This window comes from Lipophrys pholis (assembly GCF_963383615.2).
Source record: "Lipophrys pholis genome assembly, chromosome: 10".
NCBI classification, from domain to species: domain Eukaryota; kingdom Metazoa; phylum Chordata; class Actinopteri; order Blenniiformes; family Blenniidae; genus Lipophrys; species Lipophrys pholis.
This window is the reverse complement of record NC_137640.1, coordinates 27,871,931-27,893,871: the sequence shown is the minus strand read 5'-3', so window position 1 is coordinate 27,893,871 and position 21,941 is coordinate 27,871,931. Positions and strand designations below refer to the sequence as shown.

Sequence of the window (21,941 nt, the reverse complement as noted above, 5' to 3'; positions counted from 1 at the left end):
GGATTGTTATTACGGTGACTGTCAATATAAAACTACCAAGTCCCAGGAGAAGATGAACTGGGAGTCGTGATGCTCTGGAGGAAACGTTGTTGTTGTTATTGTCCATGTCGCACATCAGAAGAATGATTTACCACGGCCATGCTGCGCATGCACAGTAGCAGCATTTCTGCCATATACACGGTGACGGGCCCTGAACGTTTTAAAGAAGTTGTGTTTTGCCCGTTTGCATGACAAGAGAGTCGGAGCAATTTTGAAAAGTTGCACCCTGGGAGAAATTTTCCTCATTCTCTTGTAAACGAACACTCAAAGCGCAGCAATAAGTTTTGTAATTCCACTTGAAAACACGTAAGCGGGTCCTGGATCAGCAGATATATTTACTTCAATATATATATATATATATATAAAGAAAAACCTCTGGTATCGGGACAAGTGTCCCCTGAAGGTGTCCTCTCTTTCGAGGGACAAGTCATGAAGACAAATTCTTGACATTGAACGAACCAAACACCAACTATCCAATGGAAGAAACATACTCATTTAAAAGCATTAATGATTCAATGTTCCGTATATTCCATGTCTAACCCTCTTTTTTTTAAACCCTTGCTTTATAGATGTAACTTGTACTCAGATTCAACTGATAATCTGGTAAATACAGTAAAACGGGAGCTCAACTTTTTTTCCACCAACTGCAGAAGAGGGGAAAGATTCGCACATTTCACAAGAACATTTTTTTACAAGCAAATAAAGACATTTCTGCTCTGTTCTGCGCGAATGTGCTCTATTGTTATGATTTAGGTGTGTGCACATTGAAGTCCTGTTGTTGTCTGACAATGGGAACATTTCCTGCAGTCTCTGGATTACTGGATCACCATGTGGATATAAAGTGGTTATACTAAGTTGTATGACGCCTGCGATGGTTTGAAACATGAGAATAACAAAAGAAACACTGCAACTAAATTCAGACTTGGTTTTTGTTCATGCAAATCCTGTCCCTTTGATTCAGCATTCGCTTTCAATGTACTGATTTAAAACCATATGGGTGCAAGTGCATTCGCTAACAGTGTTTAATGGAAACACAACTATATCAGTCAGGAACGAGGAGCTACGTTACTGAAGAAAATGTTCCTGGTTGCGTTTCCAGGAGCGACTGGTCATTAGGGGCAGGTGGGGCTGAGCTCCACCTAGTGTCATCAGAAAGGACTGCATGCAAAGTATGACGTTCTTCAAGATTATCTACAATATTTTCTTGTCTTAGAATAAAACTCCTGGTTCTTGGTCTCCTCTTGCTGTTTCAGGTTGTTTCCTCCTGATCCACACCGATGGTGCATTAGTGTAGCTCGCCCCTCTCTCACCTTGCAGTGTGTATTACATTAGTGTAGCTCGCCCCTCTCTCACCATGCAGTGTGTATTGCATTAGTATAGCTCGCCCCTCTCTCACCATGCAGTGTGTATTGTATAAAGTGAAAGTGTTCATGCTCAGGCCGTTGCTCCATTCACTCAGATCACGTGATTTTAATGCCCAGAGGGGCTTGAAGCCTGAAGCCCCACTAACAACGTCATTTAGATGCTCAGAGCTGATTGGCTGGCGCCGATAGAGGCGGATCTTCACAGAACCGGAGCGAGTCCAACAAATACCAGCTTGTTAGCAGCTAAAGCTAACAAATAGTTAAGAATCTAAAATTATTATGTCGATTTTTTTACGAGTACGAGTTTAAAACTCTTACTTTAGCAGAGAAACTGAAGGTAAGTTGTAGTAGACTGACTGATGCGGTGACCAACACTTTCTAAGGATCTCATAAATTTGCAGCTTTACCATTTATCAAGCGGTTGAGCTTCCATCTTAGGCCTTGTTTACACAACAACGTTTCACGTCACAACACCTAATCCGCAAAATAAAAGTGGGGGGCGTTTACGCTGCAGCAGCGGACACAGAGACAACGATGTAGTTAGTATGCCGGGCCACTGGAGGGCGCTGTTGCTTGATTTTGTTATGAAACTTCACAGACGTGTGTGCAGAGAACAAAACACTATAAACGTGAAGAAAATGGAGAGAACCTGACATCCGCATGGACTGATGATGCATCGGATGTTATCAGGGAGAGTCTCAACTATCAAACTACTGATCTGGACGATAAAACTAGAATATAGACCGCGGGTCGTACCACTACGGGTCGTACCACTACGGGTCGTACCACTACGGGTCGTACCACTACGGGTCGGCCATGTTTGTTTACAACTGAATGAGCAGGAGGGAGGGGGAGAGATGTGCATACGCAGTAACAGGCTCTGTAGCCTCCATCAGTCTCTGCAGGAGGGATTTGCGCCGTGAAAGAATCTTTCCACCTTGGGAGCCGGATTAAAAACTTTGCTGATACAGTGCATCCACACATTGGTGTCGTGTAAACGGACCCCCCAAAATTGAAGAAAGTTTTGCGGATACACTCGAATTCATTGTCGTGTAAACGGGGCCTTAGAAACAGTATGGCCTTTTTTGATTCCTATCATTTTTTTTGTTTTGTTTTTTAATTACATTTTTTTTTTTCAATAGGCTATCTCCAAGGCTCAACATTTTTGTGGGATCAGCGCCTATATGGTGGTCATAATGTTGTAAGTTTGTGCACACACTTTACTGTGGAATTCTGTGGTGCTACTAGACCTGAAATAAAATCTTGCCCCACCAAGTATTTAAATCTAGAAACGCCACTGTGCGTTTCAACAATGAGTTTGAGCTCATGGTTTATTCAAATTTTTCTCAAAAAAAGCTTCACTTCTTATCTCACAGTTTTTATTTACTTCCTTGGCCTAAACCTTCCCTTTTTTTCCTGCACTAATAACTGCATCACAAAATAAAACATTATCTCCTAATAATTCTCATTTTAAAGATGAAACAGTGCTTGTCTCGGCTTAAAGTAACTCTGTGCCTCAGCAGCACTAAACTTCCCCCCCATTCATTTTTCACTTATGCGAGCGGGAACTCCCGATGACATAACTGCATGTGGGGGAGTCGCAGCCCGTCCGTCCTCACACTCGCGACATAATGACGGATGGCATGAAGACTTCAGCTTCTCCTCTCACTGCTCGGGCTCATTACTAGAAGAAAGGCCACGGGCTCTGAAATATTCAAAGAGCAGAACAGGTCATGCCCCTCGGGCTAACTGTACCCCGGCCGATCATCTGTCACCCAGTGAGTAGACAACGAAGCCCGTCTATAAGGGCTCTTTAATGATCATGCTGGAAAAATAACGGCAGTGCGGCCGCCACAAAGCCGAGTTAAATCTGGCTGGATAAACACATTAATGTTTTCATTACTTTTTGCGGGAAAATGAAAGAAACCTGCACTGAGTGATAAATGGTTGTGTGCCACTGCACATTGCTAGTATAAAATATTAAAGTCAAAAAAGGAAATCAAATGTGATGTTATTATGTTTTTCCTGGGCTCTTGATCAAAATCTATTATTCTTTTAAGAAAAACACCAAAATTGTTACTTTTACTTCAACATTAAGCCAGAAGCCAATTTAACCCCTACAATAAACACCAAAATAAGACAGTGACTGTCTCTTACACACAAGATGCTTTGCTGCTTTTTCCCTCGACGATACAACACATGATTAATTACAGTAAAGCAAACATGCTACGCTCAGATCCGATCGATCAATCGCTGTCATGTGCTCAGCCGAGTCCGATTTGAAAACAAAAGTCTCTTCTGTCATTTTTCTGTGTGAACAGACGACATTTGAATTGAGGGGTTTCTTTGTCTTGTTTTTTTTTCTCTTTTATGCCATTTGAAAGCCTTGAGTTATTTGGATGCTGTCAGCTTTTAACTTGACATGACGCACTATAGAATTAAAACAAACAACAACATAGTAGTTAGTAAGTGGCTCTCAGACTCCATTATAGTTTGCTCCTCTTTTGTACCGTGTTGCTGAAGGCAGTGGCATTTCTACATGTAAATTCTTCGTGGTTTTATTTCATGTCGAGTGGCAGCAGGGTTCAACACCCATGAATTCCACAATAAAGTAGGTGCACAACTTTTTAGTGACAATAACTTGTGACAATAACAACCATAGGCGCCGATCCCGTGAAAACGAAGTTGAGCACTGGTGATAGCCGATGACAGAGAAAACAAATGTAACTATCTTCGTTGGGAAACGAACCCAATCCTCACGTTTGAAAGGAAAGAATTCTACCTCTAGACTAGCAGCAAACTGATGTACAAGTAGGATTCTTACAAGGCTTTTGTGACCAAAATACTTCCAGTAAATAATCTACCTCATTCATCTTGATTCTTAACTGTTGGCTCTCGCTCTCATCAGCTGAAGCTCGCCCCACTCATGCAACCATGGCAAGAGGAGAACAATAACCAGGAAGTACAATCCTCACACACAAATTATATACAATTCACAGACAAGAAAATCTTAAAGAATCAATAACATACTTTGCCTGCAGTACCTTCTGGTCACACCAGGGAGCGCACAGACCCTACAGCCCCTGGGTGCAGGACTCAAACTCTGTGTAGATGGACAATAACAACGTTTGCCTCCAGAGTGTCATCACTCCCAGTTGAATCACAGTAGTAACAGTTTGGTCATCTGTCCACTATCCATCCGTCCAGATTCTTTCACGCTCACTCCGTTTGGGTTTGTGGTGGCAGAATAGAGAGCAGAGAAGCCCAGGTATCCCTCCAGCTCTTCTGGGGGGGTCCTTGAGCCGCTCCAAGGCCAAACCAGAGATATAATCTCTCCAGAAAGTCCTGAGCCGACCTCGGGGCCTCCTCTCAATTGGACCTGCCTGGTAGACTTCTAAAGGGAGGCCACCAGGGGGCGTCCTAATGAGATGCCCAAACCACCTCAACTGGCACCTCTTAATATGGAGGAGCAGCGGCTCGACTTTGAGTCTCTCCCAGATGGCTGAGCTCCTCATTCTATTACAAAGACTGATGCCTGCCACCCTGCGGAGAAAACTGCTTGTACCAGCGATGTCATTGTTTCGGTCATGACCCAAAGGTCATGACCATAGGTGAGGGTGGGGATGGAGACCGACCACTAAACAGAGAGGTTTGCTTTATAGGTCGGCGCCTCTTCACCACAACGGTCCAGCACAGTGACTGCATGACTGCAGCCGGCTGTCTGAACCTGTGGCTGAGCTCACCATCCCTCCTCCCATCACTCATGAATCAGACCCCAAAATACTTCAATTCCTCCACCTGGGGAAGGTCCACCCCCCTACCTGGAGAGAGCATGCCATCCTTTTTCGTGAGAGACCATGGACTCAGATTTGGAGGTGCTGATCCACATCCCAAGTGCTTCACACTCAGCTGTGAACCATTCCAGTGAACACTGGAGGCCCTCGCGTGATGCTGCCAGAAGGACAGCATCATCCACAAAGAGCAGAGACGTCCCCCTCCGGCCCCCCACATGACACCCTCCTGCACCCAGCTGCGCCTCGACACCCTGTCCATGAAGATTATGAGCAAAATGGATGACATGGGTGCTCTGTACTACCTTAGCACCTCCCACAAGACATCTTGGGGGACACAGTCGTAGGTCTTTTCCAAATCCACAAAACACATGTAGACTGGATTAGCAGACGCCCATGCCGCCTCGATAATCTATGAGAGGGTGAAGGGCTGGTCCGTTGCTCCACGGCCAGGACGGAATCCGCATTGTTCCTCCTGTATCTGAGGTTCCACTATCGGTCAGACTCTCCTTTCCAGTACCCTCGCATAGACTTTCCCAGGGAGGCTGAGAAGTATGATGCTCCTATAATTGGCACAACACTCCGATCCCCCTTTTTGAAGATGGGGACCAATACCCCGGTCTGCCAGTCGGATGGTACTGTACCTGAGGTCCATGCGATACTGTAGAGGCCTGTCAACCAGGACAGCCTCACAATATCCAGGCACTTCAGCAGCTCCGAGCGGATCTCGTCCACTCCTGGGGCCTTGCCACCAAGGAGTTTTTTATCCACCGTGGTGACCTCCACCAGAGAAATGGATGAGGTCACACCAGAAGCCTCAGTCTGTCCACTAGAATATGGAAAATCCGCATGTGTGTGTGGGTCGTTACAAAAACAATCAACAGCGCCAACTCAAGGCACACCATGCCCACTGCATTATTTATAGCCTTTCTGCCATTTCAGCGGAAACGGACATCATTTTCAAAACGTTGCCATGTAAACATGATAATGATAATAATACGCTTTTTCACTTAAAACTTTTTTATGTGAACGGGGCCTCATTCTTTACTGCTAAACTTTAATTGAATTCATCCTAGCCCCATCCAAATGTTTATATGTAGTTTTCACTTCAATATCTAGGGTTCCTGAGTCATATCAATATATTTGTTTTTGTTTAGATTTTTTGTTTTTAAAACTAAAGTTTGAACAAAAGTCTGAAAACTGTTGTTTTGCAGCATAAAAACCATGAGATGGACCGAGTTAGAGCCAAACTTGTCTAAAGTTTGCTTAATATTGAATAAAACTGCAAAGTTATGGGTACTGTCGCACACCGCCGAGCACAGATGTGGCAACGAAGCCCTCGAGTGCAGTGAAATGATTGAAAGTGTATTTCATTTATTTTACTTTTGAGACATGGGAAAAACTGTCATCTTACAGACTGTAAACAGCCACATGGTGGCGCTATCGCCTCACAGAGAAAAGGCTCTTTCTTGGTGGAGATTGCATGTTCTTCCCGTTTGTGTGTGTGTGTGTGGGTGTGTGTGTGTGTGTGTGTGTGTGTGTGTGTGTGTGTGTGTGTGTGTGTCCCAAGCGCTGCTCTGTGAGGCTGCCACCGATGGGTTAATTTGAGAAGGAATTCATTCTGTGCAATAATAACAATACAGAAGTTGAAAAAAGGCTAAAGTAAAACATACCGACACGTGCAGATGCGAGGCGGTTCAGGCATTTTCAGTTGAGCGCCGACTGTCCCACATCCCCAGTGACACAAGTATAACTTTAAATTCAGACGGTGCGATGGAAATGGCCCCTGTTGTTTAACTTGGGGGTTTAAAAAGTCACATTCAATAATGCCAAGAGGACAAGGTCAAATCACATTAGCACGCCATCTGCTATCAAAGGGCTCACTTCACAACAAATGGTTTTCTAATTTACTTATCTGTGCTCTGCGGTCGGGGGAATTTAGGGGAAAAAATCTGAAATGCTAATTCTCCCCATCCTATTTACTAGTAAGTTCCTTAAAATGACCCGTACAAGTTCATCTTGCCTACTTTGGATGGGAAACTGTGGAGGGATGCATGTTTCTAGAGAACAATATTGATGTGTGAGCGTGAAGAAATACGACAGGTAAAGAGCAGAAAAGATGTTCCGGATCCAGAAGTCCTGAGAGAAGCTTGGTGAAAAGGTTAGAGTGTGTGTATGGTGTCAATTTAGTGCCAAAAACACAAGCGCATAAAAACTGGAATCGTGCACAGTTAGACCACTTTCTGGGCGCTCGCTGTGACACCTGTGATCTCTCTGCGAGCAGTGATGTTGAGTTTTGGCACTTTGGGGACGGGCATTGCATAGACGGCCTCGTAATCCCCCCTGCTTTCTGATTGGTCACTTTAAACGCCACTGTTTCCCGGTCAGAGGCTATCAAGGCTGAGCAGGTGAAGGCCTCTGCAGACTCCCATAAGAACCCATAAGAACAAGAAAAAAAAGCTGCCGAAAAAAGCTTATAAAACAGCTTATTTCTCGCTTCAGTGTTTTCAGAAATACATTTCTCTGAAGTGTTTCAGTAATAAAAGAGAAAGTTCTTCTCTGAGCCACGATGTTGTTCTGGTTTTAACTGCAGGAGGTGACAGCTTTGAGTGATGCATTCAGGTGCATCACGTAAAGCCGCTCGCCGACATGTTAACGAGCTGTGGGACTCATACAGCAGTGATGTTAGATGATAAACATGAATAAAATGTGACTGATAGTCACTAGCGAGCTGGAACACGCATGTGTAGCACAAGGCAGTGCGGCACCGACTTCGGCCCGGACGGTCATTTTGTTCGGCAAGACCCCAGAGTGCTGAACTTTCTTCTTGTTCTTAAGGAATATGAATCGGCCTTTAGTCTTACACAGTTATTATCTCTCAGATTTCATTAGATTGGGACCAAAGTGTGGAGCTAGGTTTTTTTTTTACTGTGCCAGCTAAACTGACGTCTGGTCAACGCCTAATTTTCCTTAATCTGGGTTGTTCACAAAAACGTAAATCTTTTTTTTTTTTTAAGAAATATTAAAACCCTAATCATTAATTCTCCTGATTGTGTCCTCTATTGACCAGCCACCACTGATAATAATATATGTAGTATAATATAATATTATAAAATTATTATTATTTAATAGCTGAATAACTGTTAATGTGTTACGTTAACATACCGGACACCTCTTCAGCCTGTTGTTCTGTATGTTAATGTGTAGTTGAAAACTTGCTTTTCCAGATTATATATCTGTTCTTGGTCTTGAATTTTGTGAAATCAATTTCTAAATAAATGCGACTTCTAGTGCAGTGGGACTATTTACTTACCGTATACAGTAACTGAAACCCTCCGACACATTTTATCTATTGATTAAGGAGCAATCATTCACAACAATGTATTTAATGTGATAGCAACAGGAACATAAAAAAACATACAAACCAGTAACCCACTGTGCATTTTTACTCCTGATAAGAGACGACAGCTTAAACTGATTCTGATATAATCAAGATGTGATTTATGAAAAAATAAACCTAAGACCAAAAACTCCAAAGAGCAGAGTTATAACAGGAAAGTTGTGAAGAAACGAAGCAGCGACGTGAATGAGAATCAATCACTGGATTGTTAAATGAACGGAAACAGCCGGTGGTAATTATCCGCAAAGTCGTCACTTGCTCATTGGTATTAAATCCACTATTGATGTATAAATATTGACTACACAGCTAAAAGGTACAATCCCATCAAGTCTGCTGATCTCTTTACAAAAACAAGCAAACGGGGAGCCGTTGGTCCGTTTGCCAGAAGACAGAATATAATGAAAACCATGACTGCAAATATAAACAGGCTTCCATCAGCAAACAAGGAATCTCAATCACAGAGCAGGTCTGAGACAACAGGCTGCTGGACGTTTTCTCCTAAAGCTTTCCTTTACCTGGCCACGTTTGTTACTCATTTCAAAATAAAAGCTGCTAGATATTAACACCTGACGAAGAACAGGTCTCTAAAGTCTTTTGTCTGAAGCCATTTTTAAATCCCATCATCTGTAAAGGGACCAGGCCACCACAGGCCACTTTCAGAGCCTCTTTCAGAACTGATCGGCTCATCAGAACCGACAAAACAACTCATCCACGGCACACATGAGAAAATGAGTCAGCGAGTCCCATAACTCCTCGTACGGCTCTCCTCCACTCAAAGTTTCAACCTTCAAATGTAATTTATATTCATGAGGACGCTCTGATGAGTTACATCTTGAACCTCTGCTACAGTAGGTCAGCAAGCGAAAGGCAATCAGCTGGAAAACTGACTGGAAATACAATACCTACTAATTAAATCTTATACGTGTAAAATGTAAAACAAATTACCTGTCCTCAATTTCACATTTGACACATAAAAGTGTGATTTCTCTAAACAGCTCAGCTTAACGGAGTCAACGCCCGGAAATCACTTTTCCTTGTTAGAACTTATATAATAAATGTAAATTGGAGTTGGACCTCAGTTGAAACTTGCCTGAAAATCTGGAGTTTGAAAGTGAGGTCTTTTTTGTTGTTGTTGTTGTTGTTTGGACTCTTTGTTCAAACCAGAATTGTCCACAAGGGGGCGCACCTCAAAACGAGAGGTTTTGATTGTCGTCACCACAGGAGGCTAATATTATAAACCCACCTCTGGTAAATCTAACTGCTGACAGGACGAGAATAAACTTTGAACCCCATGTGATTTACAAATGATCCTGCATTTCACTCTAAATCTCCGGAGTGTGTTGCTCTGCGCCGCAGATGATTGTAGACGACTCTACAACTTATTATTATTATTCGTCAAAGGACTGCTATGCTATCGCTATGCTATACTATCGACAGTTCCAGCGGTCAATCAACATTCGAACCTGCGTGCCAGTCCCAAATCTCACGGGTACTCTCCTGAGAGGAAGTTGTGGTATGAAAAATGGTCCCAATGAGCTCTGGGTTTGATTTTCTTTCCTAAAAATGATTTAAAGACTATTCTAGGGAGAATGCACTGAAAGAAATGATTCTGTCATTCCCACAAACACCAAAATTATTTGTTGAGTTCATGTAATTTAATCATGTCACACATTTCCATCTATTCATATGAAGTAGATTGAATCCAATTTATTCCGATTATCTGAACATGTATAAGAATGAACCATTCAACAACAAGAAACTCAATCTGCTCGTGTTAATCAAACATATTTCTGATACGGAAACTGAAAGACTGTATAGTTGATTTTTTTGAGTGTAAATACGTGAGAATACCAGGTGACGACGCCTTTAAAATACCACATTTATTACATGAAATGTAAACTGGGATTACAATTACAGTAAAGTATATTCTCTAATGTATTTAACTGTTTGAATGAGCAACCTGATGTTACTATGGTCTTAACATTTTTCAGAGAGGAAACTCTCACAAGCAATCTTGATAAATGTTGAACATGTCAATCGTTTATGAAAATACTTATTGATTAGCAGCATAAGTCAAGAGACTGAATCTTACAAGTTCTTTATTTATTTTTTTAACATTTAGAAGCAATACAAAAAAAAACATGTCAACAAATAAATTAAACTAGATCTGTGGCCCTGAGCAGGTGAACTTCTGTTTCTATCTGTTCATTGACGTACTTCAGTTCTCGTCTAACTGCCGGCAAAATTGATCAACCGAACAGAAATCAAATGTACCATTAGTTTCCTGACGAGCAGTCAAGTTATTTCTCTGCCAATTTGGGAATGTAATACTACAGGTACTCTAATACTCAACTGGTTCAGGCCACACGGGAGCGTTTTCTAGTAAAGCTGCTTTATGTTTAGACTGATGGGACTGATCTGCTTCTTCCCTCCCCATACAGTGATGCTTCACTATTACATCTCTCTCTCTCTCTCTCTCTCTCTCTCTCTCTCTCTCTCTCTCTCTCTCTCTCTCTCTCTCTCTCTCTCTCTCTCTCTCTCTCTCTCTCTCGTTTGTTGCAATGGCTTCAGTTTTTATGTCTCCATTGAGCATAACTAAACTTTTTGATCTTCTGCCGGAGTGAAGGAGGATGCAATAACTCTGAATGAGTTTAATGAGAAGTAGCAGTCCATTCATATCCTGTTAATATAAAGTTCTTGCCATCACGTTCTCCTTTCTACAGAGATAAAAAATCACCTCATCTTCAATTCCCAGCTACTTTTGTCTCACTTTCTCTCAACTTTGGCGTCTTCCAGTAAAGTGTGTTCCAGAGCCTCCCCCGTGTGCTCTTTGAAATACTACTACTAGGGATGCCGCGATACCAGCATGGGTCATCAGGTACTGCGCAGTGCGCACAGAGTACTTGTGCTTGTAAAAAGATCCTGATACAACCCGGCGAATACTACGTGATGTCATCCGTCAGCAACGTTGGCCCTTGGTATGCAAGAGAGCACCAGGGATGTCTGCAGTTTGGAGGTTTTTAATATATCAATGACAAACATGAAGCAGAGTGTAAACTATTGTTCTGCCAAAATATCAAGAGGAGGTGAAATCACCCAAGTGAAGCTGCCCCCCACCCCACGCAAACCTCTGTGGAAATAGTCCCAATCGTTTGTGCAGAAAAGATTATCGTTTGTGCTGCTTTGGTGTTTGAGATATTAAACGATATGTTAAAGGGGTCAATCTAAGTTCATGTCCACAAGGTCCAAACTAAACAGAAACGATCTCCACCATTTGTGCTGCGTTAGTTCTGCTTTGTGCTGAAAGAATTATTGTTTGTGCTGCTTTAGTTTTTAAGATATTAAATATAGGGATGTCCAGATCCGATCGGTAGATGTCGGATCGGCCCGATATTAGTGATTTGTGAGTGATCGGGGATCGGCAAATCCAGCCGATCACCCCGCCAATCTAAAAAAAAAAAAAAAACGCGGTCCGCAACGTCACCTATTAACCACAACAATGACGGTATACAAGCTCTGGTCCAGCTGCAGAAGCTAGAAGCAGGCGAAGCAGGGCCATAGACCTATAAAACTAGAGTTATATAAAGTGGTTTATGTGTAGAAATCTACTTCTAAATTTCTATGTGGTCTGTCTTCTTCTGCTTTTTTATTGTGTTTGGTGAGTCACAGCGCCCCTAAAGGCCTGGCATGTGAACTACATGCCCTGAAGCCTCTTGTTGAGCCGTGTTCATAGTGAGGTGTGGACGGTTTTTTGGGAGAAGGCCAGGGAGAACAAAGATTGTTTTTTTCGTTGTGTGGATGTACCCTCAGTTTACAACAACAATTAAAGAGAAAGAGAAGAATTTTGATTCAATAAGTGAGTTTTACAGTCATTTCTAGATAAACAAAGCTTCTGCCAATAGTGCTTTTAGCTTCAGACATCTTAGTTGCTCCAAAAATAGATTGTTGAGTATATTTGCATTAGCAATGTGAGTATCAGATCGGGAAAGTATCGGTATCAGCCAATACTCAATTCTGAAAAATTGGATCGGTATCGGGGGCAAAAAAGTGTGATCGGGACATCCCTAATTAAATACATAATATTTGAAAGGGTGGGGGTGCCTGAGTGTGAGGCGGAGGTCGCACGCCGGTGCAGCGGCAGCGACAGTGCGGCTTCTAAGTTCACGCGGCTCCTCCGCTTCGTCCCAATCGATCAAAAAATGTCTTCATTTGTGCAGCTTTCACTTTTGAGATATAACAAGTTTATTATAGTGGCTCCACCCCCGGGGCTCTGGGGACCGTCCGTGGCTGGGGCGTCGTGGCCTTGGTGGTTGGTGGCTCTGTGGGCTCGGGGGTGTCCTGGCATCTATGCTGGAGGGTTACGGCCTGGCCTGGGGAGTCCTGGGCGGGGATGTGGGGGGGGCTCTGCTCTGGGCCGGGGTCGGGCCCGCTGGGGCGGGATGGGGGGGCTGGGCGTCGGGCCCCGGCTGGGCTGTCGACTGGGGGGAGGTTGGGGGCGGGTTGTCCGGGCCCTGGGGGTGCGGGGCCTCCCCCTTCCCGGTGGGGGTGCCCGCTGCGGCGCTGGGGGTGGGTCCTCCCTCTGGCCCCCTCCCCCGGTGGGGCGGGTTGGCCCCTGCTGCCGCGCTCCGGGTCTGCCTCATTCCCGGATTGGGGGGAGCGGGGTACGGGGGGGGCTCCGGGTTCTGGATGGACGGTTAACTGAGAGTGACCTCCAGGGCCTGATAGGGGTGTGCGTGTGCGTGTGAGTTGGGGTGTGTGAGTTGGGGTGTGTGGGTTGGGGTGTGTGGGTTGGGGTGTGGGGCTGTGTGGAGTGGGCGAATGAGGGGGGGTGCCCTGGCCACTGGCCTCCGGCTGGGCTCGCACTGGGCCCTGCGGGTCTCGGACTCTGCTGTCTGGCCGTTGGGTGGGGTGGGGGCCCCCTGCCCGGGTCCCCTTGCGGCGCCTTGTTTGGGGGGGGTGTGGCCCCCCTGGTCCTAGGCCGGCCGCTCGGGGGGTGGGGTGGGGCAGCGCGGGGGGTCCAGCTGGGCCAAGGTCCTAGCGACGGGGGGACCCCCTCCCTCAGAACCCTCCCTGCCTTACCTCACCTTATATTACCCCACAATAGGGAAGAGTGGGGCGGTGCCTAGGTGGGGGGTCCAGGCTACTTAATTGCGGTCTGGGTCCTCCCCCGACTTTGCACCACCCACAATTTTAACCACACTTAGTCATGCAGGGTCTTGAGGGGGTAAGCCGCTTTCGGGGTTCTGCCGCTTGTCAGCGGTAGAACGCCCGGGCCCCGCTACCCCCCAATTTTAAACCGCACCATAGACACACACATCGCATCCACCTTTTCAAAACACAAAAACACACCCTTACATACATCCAACACACATATAGGGCAGGGGAAGGGCGGGAGACGTGGCTCCCCCCAGCACCTCCCGCTGGGGTCCCGCACCGGCCCGGGGTGAGTGCGGCTGGAGTGCGGGGGGCGCGCTCCCTCGGGCGCGGCGCTTGTGGGGGGGCTGGGGTGCGGTGCTCCTTCTCCACTTGCTGTTGGATTGGTGGAGGTTGGGATACCGCGGTGGCCGGGAGGGGGCCCGGCCGGCGGCCTGAGGGTGCGAGAGTCATCACTCCCCCCCCCGTTCCGTGTGTGTGTGTGTGTGTGTGTGTGTGTGTGTGTGTGTGTGTGGGTGTGTGGGTGTGTGGGTGTGTGGGTGTGTGTGGGTGTGTGTGTGTGCGGGGTGGGTCATGGGTTGGGTTTCCCAATCAAGACCCGGGGGGAGGGGTTATGGGGCGGGTGGATTATGAGGCTCCTGGGGGTGTAGAGTTGACTGTTCTCCGACCGGGGCCTGCGCCGGGCTTCGCTTTCCTGGGTCTGGGGGCGGGGCTGGTCCGGGGCGTGGCGGCTGGGGCCGTCTCTGCCTTACCGGGTTGGGGGGGGGCGGTGGGTGGGCCTGTTCCCGGGGGTGCGGTGGGACTCGCCGCCGGGGTTGGGGGGGCTCTCGGCCCGCTCGGCCCGGGGGCCCTGCTCCGGCCTTTTCTCGGCTTGGCGGCTTGGGTCGGGGCCTGGGGCCCTGTGCCCTTTGTCCTTCTCTTGTGGGCCCCTCTTGCCTGGGGGGGATTCCTCTCTGCATTCTCCGTCGGGTGCTTTTTGGGCGGGGGCGGGGCTCTCTGGGGTGGTTCGCTGGGGTCTCCCCGGGCCTGGGGGGCTTCTGTCTGCCGGGGTGGCGGTGTCCGGGCGCGGTGGCCTCGGACCCCGGGGTGTCACCACGGGTCCCCCCACAACAGTTCCGGCCACACCCAGTGGACAAGCCACACACACTCACATACACGCACACACACACACACACACACACACTTTCACTCCTCACGAAAGGTGCTTCTGAAGTTGCTTGTTGTCTGTCATCATTTGCTCAAACTTTAAAAATCATGTTCCTCTTTTGTTGTTGCCTCTTTGTTATTTCATGTTCCTGCTTCACGTTACTGTCTAGATAGAGCTGCTCAGGCTGGTTAAATCTAGGAAATCATCTTACTGTCTAGATAGAGCTGCTCAGGCTGGTTCAATCTAATAACAGTTGGAAAGTATTTGGATGAGTGTGATTATTGCAAATAATATATGTAGCACAACAAGGACATTGTATGTTATCCCCTTCCCCCCACCCCCCTCCCCCCTCCCCCCTCGACTTTCTTCTCTCTCTTCTCTTCTCTCTCTCTTTGTGCGTTCCCCCCCGGTCGTGTACGGCAGCCATGCCAGCTTCTGACGGAGAAGGCAACAGGAGGAGACTCCAGGTCTCTCCCTGTTGCAAGACCAAAAACTGTTCTGACTCCGAAGGCTCTCAATCACATCATATTGTTGGCCCAAGCTGCCGAACAGGACAAGGGAAAAGAAAAAAAAAAGAAAAAAAAAAAAAAAAAAGAAAAAAAAAAAAAAAAAAAAAAAAAAAGAAAAAAAAAAAAAAAAAAAAAAAAGTTTATTATAAGATGATGACGTCACTCAGCCCCTCACCTTCTCCAGATTGAACAGAAATGGTCTCAATCATGAGTGATAAAAGAATGATCGTTTGTGCTGCTTTGGTTTTAAGATACAACTGTCAGGACTCCTGCTGTGTCTTAGTATTCTCTGTGTGTTTTTGTACTTCCTGTTTTATTTTGTACTCGTCAAACGCCAGCAACTTAATCATCGGAGACACTTTGACCAGGAGTCGAGTAGAGTTAGCCTGATGTCGCTCATTAGTTCAACTGCTCAACACGTAACTATGAGACGTGCCACATGCTATGCTACATGCTACATGGTAAAGAGTTTCAGGGCTCGCAACGCAGCGATGCTAAATGCTACACATGATTAACAGCGAGGTGAAGCGTGTGGCGGGACACAGCGAGCTCGGTCGCTCAGTCTACAGCCTGCAGTACTAGCGTAGCATAGCGCAGTGTATAGATGAACGCTACGCTATGCTAGCGCTATGTGTCCTGGAGTCCGTCAAGCGGTTAGAGGTGGACGTAGCGATGACGCTGAGGCTGTGCAGAGGTGCTTCGCGGCAACGCATCGCCTTTGCTTATCGTTTCAATATGCAGCTCGAATTAGGCCTAATGGCAGTTAATAAATACTCGTATCGGTGCTCAGTATCACCAAGTCGCCAAAGGTGAGTACTCGTATTCGTCCCTCAAAAAAGTGGTATCGGTGCATCTCTAAATATCACTGCTGCAAAAAGTGTCTTTCCAAACCTGGGGCATGTAATCTTCCTCCTCCATCCTCATCACCATCATCATCTCACCAGTCAGCCATCCACCACTCTGCTCCACCAACCCCAGTCGAGACTCCCAACAGTCTCTTCTACCTTCATCTTACTTCTCATCACCTGACACTTTTTTCAAAAACTGTGATGAATATCAATCCGTGATTAAATGAGGGTATTTCCTACTTTTATGAGCTGAAATGTGGTTCCGAGTCTGCACATTTGTTCACTTTGATTATAACATTCCCCCGTGCTTTTCTTGCGTCTGGCTCGACGTTTTCCTGCGGCGCCCGAGCTGCTCCTGGATTTCATAAATGCACCACAGGCGAAAACACAAGAACTGAACTGAGTGCAATCACAGCTGAAGTACAAGGCAGGCGGATCCGGTGGGATTGAGGAATCAGTATGATGTGGCAAACACGAGAGTAGCGCTCAATTTCCAAGCAAACAAGCCTTCCTTCAACACCAAATCCTGGCTGAGCCGAAGGATCCGAAGTGTACGAAGCTCCACATCAGCGCTGAATCAAAAGCATCTTAAAGGGAGATGTGTGGAGACTCTGAAGTGTTGCTTACCAACAGACAGAAAACCATCACAGTAGTGACTTCGGAATGAGAAGAAGCTTGAAGCCACTCCAGGACAAACTGTAGGGTAGAGTTTAAGTTATCAAAGATAAACCAACATAGACACTACAAATGACTACGATCTCCGCAGACTGAGCAGTCTTCATCGTCACTGACTTCCCCAACCTGTTGCCTGACCGGAAACACACTGAGCATCTATCAGGAGGAAACCAAACGTTCCTGATAAGAACTTTGGATAACGTTTCAGAGTCTACAAACCTTTAGGGAGGCTGTCAATAGACAAATCAACATTCGTGGACATTTTCCAGATTTCAATAGTCTATTCTAATAGTTGTAACCAAAATGAACATTCAACATAGAAAATATCACAATCTTCTCAACTGGTTTCAGACTTTTTGGCCAATATTAAGGATTACAATACCTTTATAACAAACTAGCATGGAGCTGCAGTTTTACACAGCTCGATGACATACGTCTGTTCATGTCGTCTTATCTCAAACAAGCAACACAGACAGAAGCAGAAAAACCATTAAAACAGATGTGATATTGGTAACTCCTACATCAGGTGTGAGGAGTCTGCTGACATTCACACTCTGAGAATCCCACAAGATGCATCTGAGAAACAGCAGGGAGGAAGAACGCTCACTGCCATGAAGGCTTTTGTGATGATTCATGGCAAGAGAGCATGTTTGTGAGCAACGTGAGCGAACGCAAACAACAAGCAGACGCTACAAGAACTATCAGACGGCTCTTTGCAGCCGTGGACTCCCTGAATGTGTCTGGAAAGGTCCTCCAGTCTAAAGGCTCACACAAACAGCACCATCGTTTCTTGCAGACTGTACGAGCTGATTACACAAGAATAAAACGTCATAAGCGTGCGCCGTCCTTTCAGGATTGAATTCAGGCGCGAAACGTGGACAGAAAACATGGACAGAAAACATGGACAGAAAACATGGACAGAAAACATGGACAGAAAACATGGACAGAAAACATGGACAGAAAACATGGACAGAACTCTCGCCGTTACTGTATTTTTATGTTTGGAGAAAAATCCCCAGAAAGGAAAAGGAGAACATGGACGCGGTCGTGGCTCGGGAAGGGAGGTGCAGAGCACCACATAATGTATTAACGCTGCAATATGTAATAATGTAATACATTTTCACCTCATTATGTAATAACGCCACATTTTGTAATAACTTGTTATTACACATTGCAACAGTTATTCCAAAATGTGGGTGTTCCACAAGGAAATAATTTGGCGCATTATGTAATAACTTTTGCCCTTCATCTGTATACATGGTTCTGTTTAATAATGAGGGGATAAAATAAGAATCAACGTAGCAATGGTGGAACGCAGGGCTCTTCACCTGGTCTCACTTTTTAGATCACCTGACATTGTGCCTGGTAGATTTTTAAAGCTACAAGATAACCAGTATTTTCACCAGCCATTTGGATTTTCTTGAAGAAGTGAAACCAGATTGTAAATGAAACCAGATTGTAAGTGAAACCAGATTGTAAATGAAGCCAGATTGTAAATGAAACCAGATTGTAAATGAAACCAGATTGTAAATGAAACCAGATTGTAAGTGAAACCAGATTGTTAGTGAAACCAGATTATTAGTGAAACCAGATTGTAAGTGAAACCAGATTATTAGTGCCAATGAATACGTTTAATCATTTAACCTGTATTTTGTAAAAACTGTTGCAATGTGTAACAGGTTATTTCAAAATGCGGCAAAGTTTATCACTAAATGCGTTCAACCATCTTATTACAAAATGTGGTGTTTTTACATAGTGAGTTTAAAATGTGTTAAAGTATTTCATACTGCACCATTATTCCAGAATGCGGCGCTACAAGGCGAACTGGAGACGCCAATTTTGCACAGAGAACCTGAAGAGCTTGTAAACCTGTACCAGCATTTTGCGTTAGCATTCCGGTGTCGCGTGGATAACAACGTGTCAAACTGCATTTCTATTGGTTTGCTTCAGCTGCTCGCCGCCGCCGCCACAGTCCGATAGTGGGAGCGGGCTGCGACCGCGGGTTTTACCAACGATTCTCCCACAATCCAATCGTTCGTCTCAGACGGCAGCAAATCGTGCTGTCTGTGGAGCGTTAGCACTGTATTCTCAAACTACTGTGATCTTAACTTGCTTTAAAAAGAAAACAACAACCTTAAAACCAGACTTAAAGCCAGCAACGTGTCCAGAGTGTATCTGCATGTCAACCAGGGAAACTGTGACAGAATCAGCCAAGAGCTCAGTGTGAAAGCAGATATCTGAGGATTGAAGTATTGCACGTGAATTAGAGCTTTTATTAGATGTTGAACTCTGAATATATACATATTTTGCTCTATCACTCAATCTTGGGGTGTGAAAACATCTTCTTCATTTTTAGAATATGTGATCATCTCAGACTTGCCTTCACTTTCAAATAGAAGTCGCCATTACTGTGATAGTCCTGCCCCACACCTATAATTCTAATCCACTTATTTCAATCCAGACCTGATCCTCGGTTTGCGCTCACTGGCACAATGTGCCCATTTGTTAGACGCTCTGTTTGGAATCAATCTCCTGGTTCTGGAAAAGCATGAATGGACTTTTCACTGTGAGCCTTACAATTATGAGCGCAGCCTTTTCACAAAGTGTGACCCACATAATTGGGTATTAGTGCAGCTTCAGCAGATCACAGACCTCTTAGCTGCGCAAAGAACAACTAAGTGGGAGCAGCTTTTACGCAAGAAAGAAAACTGGTGAGAATGATCTTTGGATGCATGATGACATTTGCACTTGCAGTCTGCAAAACGGGTGAGACTAAAAACCAAGTGACCCTCACCTCCGATATCCGGGCGCAGCTTCTTGTCGTATTCCTTCAGTAAATTATTGAGTATTTCCGTGGCGTCGGTTTGCTGAGATCTGGGAGCGAGCATCTGGTTCACAGTCACATCCTCGTAGTCCTCCTCGTTTTCAAATGTTTTAGAGCTGCAAAGGTGCAAATGCAAGAAGGTGGTTGGAAGGAGCAGGATTAAAAACATCCTGGAGACACCTGGAGTCTTCACCCCAGAAACTTGGAGCGAAGTTTGGCTGAATTCTGACGCGTCATCCCAAAAAAAAAAAAAAAAAAAAAAAAAAAAAAACCCAAACATGCAACGATTTCTCGTTTTTTAAAGTTGCACGAGTGTGCAGAACGTATCGCGCCAACTTACCATGTGCAAAGGACCGAGAGGAGTAAGACGCGAGCCAGGAGTTTGGGTGTCATGTTTCTGGCAGAAGAAGAAGAGACGTGGAAAGAGACGCTGCGTTTTGTTTTGTCCTCTCCGGTCACCGCCGCCGCTGCTGCTGCTGCTGCTGCTGCTGCTGCACGCGCGAAGAGCAGCGCCTCATAGTTTGTAATCCAGCAGGAACGCGCTTCATTGCTCAAAACAAGGCGTTTGCGCAACAGATCCCTTCTGGCTGAGGTGTGTTTTGGAGACGGGGGAGAGGCTCTCCATTTGGAACAGGGGTAGCAGTTCCTCGGTTGCAGCCCGCCGCCCCGCTGCTTTTACGCAGGTGCGCGCGCTCAGACATCCTCCTCTGAAAGACGCCGATTCATCAAGTAACTCCTCTGTGGCTCAGGCTCCGTCACTCCTCCTTCCCAAGGATTACTTTGCACTTCTTGTAGTGGCTCCTACACCTGTGCACACATAGTTCTGGACTAGTTTTCCTTTTCTTTCTTCCCCACCGATTAATAACGCGTGGACTGCGCCAAATGACGCACCTGTTACCTGCCAGCTCAGCAGAAACTAATGGGACTGGCAACAACAGATATTTGTCTCAACAATGTATTATCTGCGTGCCTCCTGTTTTGCAGTATATATATAAAGATAACAAACAAGTAATAACTATAACGTAACAATCAAAATGGACACAGAGAACCCCAGAGTGCAAACAAAACTTTACAAAGTGAAAAAAAAAAAACCTGGGAGAATGACTAGAAACCAAGAGCAGTGAAGAAAGACATCGAAATCCAAATGAAACTGTCCAGGTAATTACAAAAGATGGAGACCAAACCATTTATTTTACAATATTTGTGTGTGTGTGTGTGTGTGTGTGTGTGTGTGTGGGGGGGGGGGGGGGGGGGGGGGGGGGGGGGTCAGACCAGTTTTGGTTTTCTTCATATTCACAGACAAACCACAGAACAAACTCAGCATCTTCTCCTTCATTAACCAGGAAGTTTCAAGAAAATATGTCTTAAAATGTGTCAATCCCTGACATTTTATTTATTTAATTATGATTACACATCGTTTCCAAAGTGAGTTGAAACGATAAAATGTCAAAGTTCTGACATTGTTTTCATTTATCAATGTAAAGTTTTGATCACAAACGTTTGAAGAAAAGCAGAAACGTCACGATTGGACATGGAAATGTTTGAGATTTCAGCCTGATGATGAATAGAGATGCTTAATTCTTTGTTGATTTTTGTCATCCCGTGTGCCTGATCCCAGATCAGTTTGTTTCCATGAACATGAGCTTCTCTCGGTGTCTCATCAAAGCCCCACGAGCTGCCAGAGCCTCTTCACAGCCGGATGCTAATATCCAAGCGGCTTCAGAGCTTCCTGGTTCTCTTTGTAATTGTAATTCGGGGTTTATTCTCATATTGAAAGCATAGTGTCTCTCTCCTGTGATGATGTGGTGCATTTTAAGGATGAAGAGCTAAAGGAGCTGCAGGTCCATGAATCTGGAGGTTTTGATCAAAGAGATTAAATTGACAGCCGTCATGAAGAAAGAGGAAAACCCCCTTTGTGAACGCGCCGTGGACAAAGAAGCATACCGCCTGCAGAGCAGGAGTTCAACTCCAGTAGAGTGGTGAGCAGAGACTCTTTATCTGATCACATGTGACCTTTGCTGTCGCTCCAAAAAGCAGGCTGGTTTGAATGTCCAGCGGCGGGGCGGACGGTGGAGTTGTGTGTGTTGGACCTCACGCCGGGTCCGTGGCGGTGGCGCAGAGCAACGCGTCATCAAGTTGGAGTTTCGTGCAGTTCAACAGTGACGGACGCACAGCGGCTTGAGGTCCTCT

The 21,941-nt window shown here is 45.5% G+C and overlaps 1 protein-coding gene across 1 annotated transcript in view; it reads right to left on the bottom strand.

Moving 5' to 3' along the window:
• gabrg3 (gamma-aminobutyric acid type A receptor subunit gamma3) overlaps nucleotides 1-19,815 on the bottom strand; it is a gene marked incomplete at both ends in the record, with an annotated part of 80,378 nt that extends 60,563 nt beyond the window's left edge. The window contains one exon of the mRNA XM_080472841.1: nucleotides 19,722-19,815. Coding sequence (XP_080328967.1) covers nucleotides 19,722-19,815 — 94 coding nt within the window. The remainder of the gene's footprint in view (nucleotides 1-19,721) is intronic.
• Nucleotides 19,816-21,941: the final 2,126 nt, after the last annotated feature.